This window comes from Primulina eburnea, chromosome 10, assembly GCF_022965805.1.
Source record: "Primulina eburnea isolate SZY01 chromosome 10, ASM2296580v1, whole genome shotgun sequence".
Taxonomy (NCBI): domain Eukaryota; kingdom Viridiplantae; phylum Streptophyta; class Magnoliopsida; order Lamiales; family Gesneriaceae; genus Primulina; species Primulina eburnea.
The window spans coordinates 22,893,072-22,902,798 of NC_133110.1; the positions used below are offsets into that span (position 1 = coordinate 22,893,072).

A 9,727-nucleotide genomic window follows, 5' to 3' on the forward strand; every position below is an offset into this window, starting at 1 on the left:
ATATAGTTCAGGATACAGCCCTTTTTTTAGCTTCATTAAGCACCCTTGCGGCCCTTTCCTTATGTCCCAAACACCATAATGATTCTAGAACTGTGTTATCGAACCTGATTCCCAAACCGCATCCCTCTGAGTTGATTTTGTCAAAGACATGCTCTACCATTTGCCAATTACCAGCATCATCATAGTCACCTTCGATCATCTGCCCAATGATATGATGAATGTTAGAAACCTCATTTAGCAACTCATTGGCCTTGTCCCACCTGGAAAAAAAATCAAGACCTCGGAAAAGTCTACCAATATAGAAGGAACTAATCATTTATTAAATTTCTTCTCAATAATTTCATATATAACGGATAAACCTTACTCAAATTCCTATAATAAACAATGAGGCAAAAGCATACACGAACAACACCCAGAAGCCGAAACTGAATTTTTAACATGACAAGCATTCTATTGCACATGCATTCCAGGAAGTGATAGTTTTACACAGTTGATTTGCTGAAAGTGATTGAAGAACGTAAGACTTGCATCAGAAAGGACAAACCCAAGGAATACTCATACCATTACCAGAACAACCTAACTTATATGATTGCGAAGATAAACTAAAAAATTAAAAGCTATGTGCGACATAGCTGTGAACGATGTTCTGATTATATTAATTACTATGCTAAATTCTATAGATTTTTAAAATACAAAAAAAAAAGTTATAAATCATAGAATTAGTAAGAAACAAATGTTTTCACATATTATCGAAAATTTCTTTAAATACAATATTTGTCGTTGAATTTTTTTTCTACTATCACTATCACATATCAAAATTTTTAGACCTTTAGGATTTGTAACTCTAAATACAGCGACATACAACTGACCATGACTAAAAACTGGTTTTATCAAAAGAAGTCCTACATGAGATAAAGATTGTCCTTGACTTTTGTTGATTGTCATTGCATATGATACAATCAAAGGAAATTGTTTTTGTCGAAATTTGAAAGAAAGTCTTGTATCAGAAGGAGTCAATGACAATCTTGGAATAATAACTTTATGACCCGCATTGGTTCCAGTTAGAATCTTTCCTTCCGAAATATGATTTCCATGTCTTGTCAAAATCAACCTAGTTCCATTGCATAGTCCAAGATAATGATCTATGTTCCGAAACAACATAACCGGAGTTCCTACCTTCAATTTTAACTCGTGATTTGGTACTCCAGAACACCTGATTGCGTTTAAAAACTCAGGGGGTATGCATATCATTTAATAAATCAATATTTTTTTATCTGAATGACACGTTGTATTAGAACTTATATACAATTTTTTCCCTCTAAATAGTTGATAGAAATCATGTATTCAGTTACTGATTGAACGACATCAGGAGTCGGGGCCAATATAGCTCTTGATGGAAATATGTTATATCACTGAAAGTATTTCCAAACAACGGATATGTGCTCTCAACAATTTTTACAATAGGATCATTGTAATCTTTTAGCAAAAGTTCATTAGGAATATCAATTGTTTCATAACCATCATTTGCCTCTCCAATCTTTCCATACCCTAAATTAGCAATCCAATCCGAAATTTTTTTCATTTCAACATATTCTTTATCAGAACCCAAATTCCGCAATCTCATGTTTTTGTTCAATCTCAAAACTTTGCAATGTCTCCAAAGGCATGATGAATTAATAGTGGCAAGAACAATATCTTGTCTACTACCTTTTGGAATAACATGCAATATTTGTCGAAAATCACCGCGGAAAACAACTGTTTTTCCTCCAAAAGGCATATGAAGGCTTGAAGGATTGATGAATCTCATTATATCTTTCATACTTTTATCCAGAGCTTCAAAATAAAACTTGTGTGTCATTGGAACCTCATCCCAAATGATAAGTTTCGATTTTACTATAAGTTATGAAAGAGGACTTCCTTGATTGATATTTCATGTTGATTGCTCAGTAGGATTAAATGGAATTGAAAAGCGAGAATGAGCAGTTCTTCCACCATATAGCAGAAGATATGCTATACCACTGGATGCCACGTTCAAAAAAATTTCTCCATTTGATCTCAAACATGAGTTTTCCAAATAAATGTTTTTTCAGTACCTCCATATCCATATACAAAGAAAATCCCTCCCGTATTTGAATCAACAACAATCATAATCGTATTATATACTTGGTGTTGTTGATCATTCAAATTATTTAGGAGATTATGATGTTCTCTGAACATAGCTCTTCAATCAAAACGCGTTTCATCATGTATTAGGCTATTTCGCGAAGAATGAAAATATTGATCACTTGGAAATGACATTGATTGAAATCCACGTAAACTCTTTACATAGCTTCGAAATATTTTCTCAATTTCCACCAACGCTTGACTTTTAATTTGATCTTAATTAATTCCAACTGTACAAAATACATTAAATTAAAATATATAAATGCTTATAGCTTGAAAAATTTAATAAATCATAAAAATACAATAATATATTGGTGCATACCTTGATGATGTAGAAAGTTACGTTGTTTGTATAAAATATCATCCGATAAATATGTCCAACTGGACTCCCAAAATACTTCAGGTCGACTGATATTGTTCGATGACAATAGAGTAGCAAATAAGACTCTCAAGGATTGTGTTGAAGCCCAATGACTTGCCTCAATGATGCCATGAATATACTCCTTGTCATAATTCAACAGCCCTAATGCATAGCAAGCATCACGAAATGAACGGTATTGAACATCGTTGAAAATAGATATATCATCATAGCACGTGGCACCACGAACTACATTGAGTAGACATCTTAAATAGTCATATCACCACAACTCAGAGGAACAAAAAAAATGCGTCCAATTGAAAATCTTTGTTTTCTAGGAACAAATTCTCATGTATCTCTTTTCCAAACAAACTTCATTGGAAATTCAACATATGTTAATTCTCTTGCCTCTGGATATTTCTTATGAGCTTCCATCCATGCAAGAAACATGCTTTGATTAACAGTAGGTCATTCAAGAACAGTATCGAATTAATCCATATCAGAAAAAATAATATTTTGTTCATTAGGAAGATGAAAGCTCAAATGCTGAACATGTGGGTCTCTGTATTGAATCTCAAATCCAAAAATTCTCCACGTCGCCCATAAAGGAAACGTCGCCCATAAGGGAAAATGTATCTGCAGTCATAGTACATATTGACTTCATCAACAGTTTTTCCAAAATTCTCATTATCTGAGCTTTGATAAAATGATGCACTAACACGATCATGTCCTTTATTTATATACTTAAACAAATATTTGATCGCTCGAGATTGGTTACACCATTCGACATTAATATGAGCTTCGTGCCGAATCAACAAATAACGAATATAGAGGAACAACGAACCTGTTGTCTAGATTAACACCATTCTTTAGAATTGTTCGTTGATTATCTCTGCGTCTATAGACTGGGTATCAATCCTCATCAAGTTATGTCACTTCAACAAAATTTTTCAGAAAATTCTTTGTGCAACGACCATCAGACATGCATGGGGATTTCTTTCTTGCCTCTCCACATAACGTAATGCACTGTAATAAACTTGATCATCTTTTTCGTCAGGTATTTCAGCAGAAATGATACCATTGATTGCCTCTGGTATTGGATATTTTTTTTCTTTACATAGGAAAAGCAAAATGTGGGCGTGCGGTAATCCTCACTTTTGAAATTCCATGGTATATATAACTGCAACAATTTAAGATGAATAATTAGTTATATTTAGTAAATATTTATAATTTCTAATATTCATGATAATATAAAAAAATAATATATAGTTGCCAAAATTTAAAAATTTTACATGCCGTAACATTTCGAAAAAATTTATTATTTCGGAGATCTTTAATCAAGACATCTAACTTTATTTTAAAAATTCTGCAAATAATATATGGATGGTTTTCAAGCTTCGACTCACGTTCCTCAACAAATCTCACAATTTCTTGCCATTTTTGGTTGCATGTAAATGTTATAAAAAAATCTGAGTAATCTGCCCATTTGCATATAGCCATCATATCTTGATAGTTCTGAATCATATATCTGGCCCCTCCAGTAAATGTAGAAGGCAATAGAATATGTTTTCCTTTAGTGAACGGATTTGTTTCACTGCGCAGAAGTGCATCATGAAGACCTTTGTACATCTCACATCTCCATTGTTTTTTATTCATCCGGATATATGTCAGCCTTGAAGATTCAACCATTGTGTATGCATCGACAACAAATTGATGAAAAAGCCTTCTTGAAGATAAAATAGTTGAAGATTCGCAATCCATATCTTGAAGTCGATATGCAAAAAATTCTCTTATACTCACTTTTTTTCTCCCTACAGAACTTGATTTAGATTCTGAGAATGAGATATGTTCTCTATAACCATCCCCACCATCTGGAAAAATTAATGGATATTGGAGAGCAAGATATGCAGGATTTAGTTCATTGATACGTTTAAGTTTTTCAGTTTTGTTTTGACTAAAATATCTCCATCACCTAGAGACTCGTCGAAATCTCCCACAATCAATACTGCAACTTCAGAAGCAGAAGGAAGATTATATCTTCTTCCATCACCACATCTTCTACCAATCAACTTTAATTTAACATCGGACCGTCTTTCTTCCGTCATTTTTTCTTTGTTCATCCCAAAAGAATTGACCAAAACATTGTTTTCATCTTATATAACCTTCAAATATGAAATTATCTGGAGATGAAGATTATTTGTGTTGCTATTTTGTCTGAAAAAATATATGGACGAAGCGTAATTTAATTTAGTTTGTATGAACTAATTCATAAACATAATAAAGTAAAATAAATATAGATTCTATATATACCTGACAGCAGAAATCCGATTTGAAATTTCATTTTCTGTGTCGAAAAAGCATAGCTGAGCATAGGCGATATACCTTGACATAGAAGTAAGCTTCCGATTAAATGATAATTTTGACCATGAAGTTTAAAAGCTAGAGGAGAGCCGCCTTGATTTAGAATTGAATCTATCCTTCCTCGCATCGACGTGAAGCAAAACATGTTGTTGTATGATCGGATGTTTTCACAAAATTGTTTGCTCTTGTCGCTCATTCCATACAATAAATCATGCAATATTTGAGGTGGTTTCTTCAAAAATAGAAGTTGTATTTTTCCTTGGATACAATATAAATAGTACTTAGGACTCCGAGATTTATTATTTGGACACAACCTCTCTTCATCCCAGAACATCGCACCACAAAACTCACATTTGTACGATGTATCACCTATATTCCATTGATCTACGAATGCAGTGTAGGAATCAAATATATATTCGTAAAAGGAAAATTTATATTTGAAAAATAAAATGAAAAAAATATTTTAAAAAAATTTCTTTATAAATAGATAAAAACACAAAAATATAATTTTACCGATTGATGACACTGAAATATTTTTTATGATTATGACAATCTCGTCGATTCTCCAATATTCTTGTTAAATTTAGAGGTACTGGAGCAGATATGTCAGCTGCAAAAACAGTATAATTATTGGTATTACAAAATAAATATACATAAAATTTAACTCTTGCAATGCACGAGATGAAATTAATTACTATGCTAAATTTTATAGATATTTAAAATGCAAAAAAAAAATAATTACTATGCTATATTGTATAGATATTTATAATGTGTGACATGGCTCTCGATAGAAGATCACAAAAAAATTTCATTTGTATTTTATCACAAGATTGACCGCAAAAAAAGCATTATAGAAAAAATACACATTTGATGACAAACAGGAACACTATTATTTTTTTGCAAATTAAAGTGAGAAATGAACTTCATTTTACATAACGATGTTTTCACTCTTTGATCGGTCCTAAAAGAAAAGATAGGAACATCATAAGCATTAGTTAGGTCAATTATCGCCGAGAGTTTTGTGGATGAGTTGCGAATTGTTTAAGAAGAAAAATTTGTAGGCAATTGGCTTGATGGACAAGTGCACAAACTAATACATCCATTTTGTGTTTATCAATACCGACTACATTGATCAATTCGACAAGCCAATTTGATTTTTTCTCATTATTATTTAATTATTTAAATTATAAAGATTAAAAACATATAATCATAATAAATTTAGTTATATTTAAAAAATGATAATCAAATTTTATTTAAATAAGATAATTATGTTTTGTGTGTTTACAAAACTAAAATCTATCCGACTAAATAGTTTAACTTGCCAACCTGATAATTATGTTGAACACATATAATCATGATAAAAATATTTAAATTTAAAAAACTTAGATATGAAATTTTATTTAAATAAGATAATTATGTTTCATGTTTTTATAAATTTAAATTTAGTACCCCGATTCTTTCTAAATGATTAATTAATATGTGGAAAAATAATAAGTTTTTAGAAAATAAATTTTACATGTTTAAATTTTGAAATTTTTGGAGAACAATGTACAAAAAAAAATGAAGAATGAAAAAAATAACTTAATTATTTGAAGCTCCACTTTTAGATATTTTTTACAATTTTCTAACCTCGAAACAAAGTATAAGATGTAACGTCTTAATTTATAAATTTCAAATACGTTAGCATTATTTGATATACCATCCTAATTTATGAATTTTTTGGGTCAAATGGGTCACCATGACATATTTATAGTCTAACCCGAACCTGTAACCCCAATCTGACCTCAAATATTTCCTTTGGATTATGATTGTGTTCTTTTTTTTCAACTCCTAACATAACTTATGATTGTATAAATTAAAATAAAATTTAAAGTCCAACCCAAGTTGAATTTAACACAAATTTCAGATAAGTAAAGGCCCTATAACATTTAATATTTTGACATATGCATATTGGGTGTTTAGGTCCAAAGAAAGAGTTTAACCTAATTATTGGAATATATAAACAATATATGTCGACAAAATCTTTCATTTTTCAGTCCACTTCTCTCCACTTATCACTTTCCCTTATCTCACAATACAAACTCACACGTTTGTTTGAAGTTTGTAAATTTTTAGGGTTTATGTGCTCTTGAGAATCAACATTTGTTGACAACATGATTAGTAGTTGGATCGATTTCAAATATTCTCAAGAGACATGCTACACATATTTTTCAGATTGGAATTTCAATAACTGTCTGAATAGCTATGTTATATATTTTTCATTCAGATCTAAACTTGGAGCTTTATTTAAAGCTCTTCCACACTTCAAATCTGAAAAATAAAATGATTTCTTTTATGTTGTTGGATGGATTTCGGTTTTATTTTGATTTTTGGATTCCTGTTTTATTTATTTAAACTAGTTTTTCACATGTGCGATTCACGAACAATTATTTTATCTAATTGATTATTAAATTTAGTATGTATGATAATTTGTTTACTTTCTCTTTAACATGAATTTTTATCAAACTAAAATATTTATTGTTTTCATATACATATAGATCCTAACAATAAACACTGAATAAAATAGTCATTTTTTGTATTTCTGCTGAATTAATATCACGCTTGTATTAGACAATGAATGACATAATGTGTTTATCAATTATATTGTATTCACATATAAATTTATGTACTATGAAAAAAACAATAACGGTAACAAAATAAAATGATAAGCATGATAGAAACTTTTAATGTGGTTTTAATTTCAATAAATAATTTAAATTAAAATACAAATAAACTAAATGGATTATAGATCATACAATTAGAAAACGAAAACAAATTACAAATTTTGATAAACTTCCTTAAATACAACATTTGTCGTTGAATTTTTAGGGTTGATATCACTAACACATATCAAAATTTTTAGACTCTTAGGATTTGTAACTCTGGATACAACAATGTACAACTGACCATGACTAAAACAGGATTCTTCAAAAAAAGTCCTACATGAGACAATGATTGCCCTTGACTTTTGTTGATTGCATTGCATATGATATAATCAAAGGATACTGTTATCGTTGAAATTTAAAAAGAAGCCTTAGATGAGAAAGCATCAATGACATTCCTGGAATAAACACTTTATGACATGCATTACTTCTAGTAATAATTTTTCCTTCCAAAACATGGCTTTCGAGCCTTGTCACAATCAATTTGATGTCATTGCATAATCCAAGAAAATGATCTATGTTCCGCAGCAACATAACCAGAGTTCCAAGCTTCAAATTTAACTCGTGATTCGGTAATCCAGAACATCTTATTCCATTTAAGAATTCAGGGGTATAAATATCAATCAGTAAATCAACATTTCTATCTGAGTGGCACCTCGTATCAGAAATTAAATACAACCTTCCATCTGATTGGTTTATAGATATCATGTATGCATTTATGGACCGAAGGATATCAAATGTTGGTGCCAAAATAGCTCTTTGCAGAAAATATGCAGTATTGTTGATATTGTTTTCTATAGACGGATACGTACTCTCAACTATTGCTACAATAGAATCATTGAAATCTTTGATCAAAAGTTCATCAGGAATATTTATTGTCGCATAACCGTCATTTTGTTCTCCAATTTCTCAAATTTTTCCATCTCCTAAATTAGCAATCCAATTTGAATTTTTTTTTTATTTTAGTACATTCTTTATCAGAACCTAAATTCTGTAATCGCATGTTTTTCATATCAAAACTATACAATGTCTCCAAAGATATGAAGAATTGATAGTGGCGTAAACAATATCTTGCCTACTATCTTTTGGAATAACATGCAATATTTGTCGAAAATCGCCACAAAAAATATTTTTCCTCCAAATGGAAAATGATGGCATGAAGGATTGACATATCTCATTATATCTTTCATGCTTTTATCCAAAGATTCAAAACAAAACTTATGCATCATTGGAGCCTAATCCTAATTTTAGATTTTACAATAAGCTCTGCAAGATGACTCCCTTGTTTGATATTGAATGTTGATTCCTCATTGGGATTAAATTAAATTGCAAAACGGGAATGAGCAATTCTTCCAGCAGGCAGTAGAAGAGATGCTATACCACTTGACGCCACATTCATTCTCCCTTCGATCTCAAGTATGCAGACATAATTTTCCAGACAAATGTTTTTCCAGTACCTATATATCCATATAGAAATAATACTTCTCCCTTATTTGAAACAACTTATTTCATTATTGTATCATATACACGACTATGCTCTGAGTTCAAATTATTAATGAGTTTAGCACGTTCTTGCGACGAAGATCTTCTATCAAACCACAACTCATCATGTAGTAGTCTATTTTGTGAAGACAGAAAATATTGATCACTGGGAAAAGACATTGATTAAAATTCACGTAAACTCTTTCCATAGCTTTGCAATAGCTTTTCAATATCAACCAATGCACAACTTCTTATTACATCCTCATTTAATTCCAACTCTACCAAAAAAAAATTAGATAAAAATTAATATATATATATATATATATTGAAAAAAACACATATGTAAAAAAATTATTAGTTCCTGCATACCTTGGTGTTGCAGCAAGTTATGTCGTTTATATAAAATATCATCAGATAAATATGTCCAACATGACTCCCAAACAACTTCAGGTCGGCTGATGCAATTCGATGGTAATAAAGTATCAATTAAAACTCTCATAGATTGCGCTGAAGCCCAATGACTTGCCTCGATAATTCCGTCGATATACTCTTTGTCATCATTCAACAACCCTAATGCATAGCAAGCATCAAGAAATGAACACTAATGAACATCGTTAACAAAAGTTATATCATCATAGCACGTGGCACCACTGTTTACTTT

At 30.6% G+C, this 9,727-nt stretch overlaps 1 protein-coding gene across 1 annotated transcript; it reads right to left on the minus strand.

The window, feature by feature from the left end:
• Nucleotides 1-1,348: 1,348 nt before the first annotated feature.
• On the minus strand, nucleotides 1,349-4,626 carry LOC140802804 (uncharacterized). Its single transcript, XM_073158430.1, has 4 exons — nucleotides 4,494-4,626; nucleotides 3,928-4,392; nucleotides 2,643-2,770; nucleotides 1,349-1,864 (listed from the first exon to the last, which is right to left on the minus strand). The coding sequence occupies exons 1-4, from the start codon at nucleotides 4,624-4,626 to the stop codon at nucleotides 1,349-1,351; spliced, it is 1,242 nt and encodes a 413-aa protein (XP_073014531.1).
• Between the last annotated feature and the right edge of the window lie 5,101 nt (nucleotides 4,627-9,727).

Bases quoted from the DNA above. Each gene is read 5' to 3' on its own strand.
- LOC140802804 (XM_073158430.1), bottom strand. From the start codon at position 4,626: ATGACGGAAGAAAGACGGTCCGATGTTAAATTAAAGTTGATTGGTAGA. The intron at 4,393-4,493 runs GTGATGGAGATA...TAATTTTTCCAG, and splicing joins AGATTTCGACGAGTCTCTAG to ATGGTGGGGATGGTTATAGA. The intron at 2,771-3,927 runs GTGAGTCGAAGC...TACTCAATGTAG, and splicing joins TGTGAGATTTGTTGAGGAAC to TTCGTGGTGCCACGTGCTAT.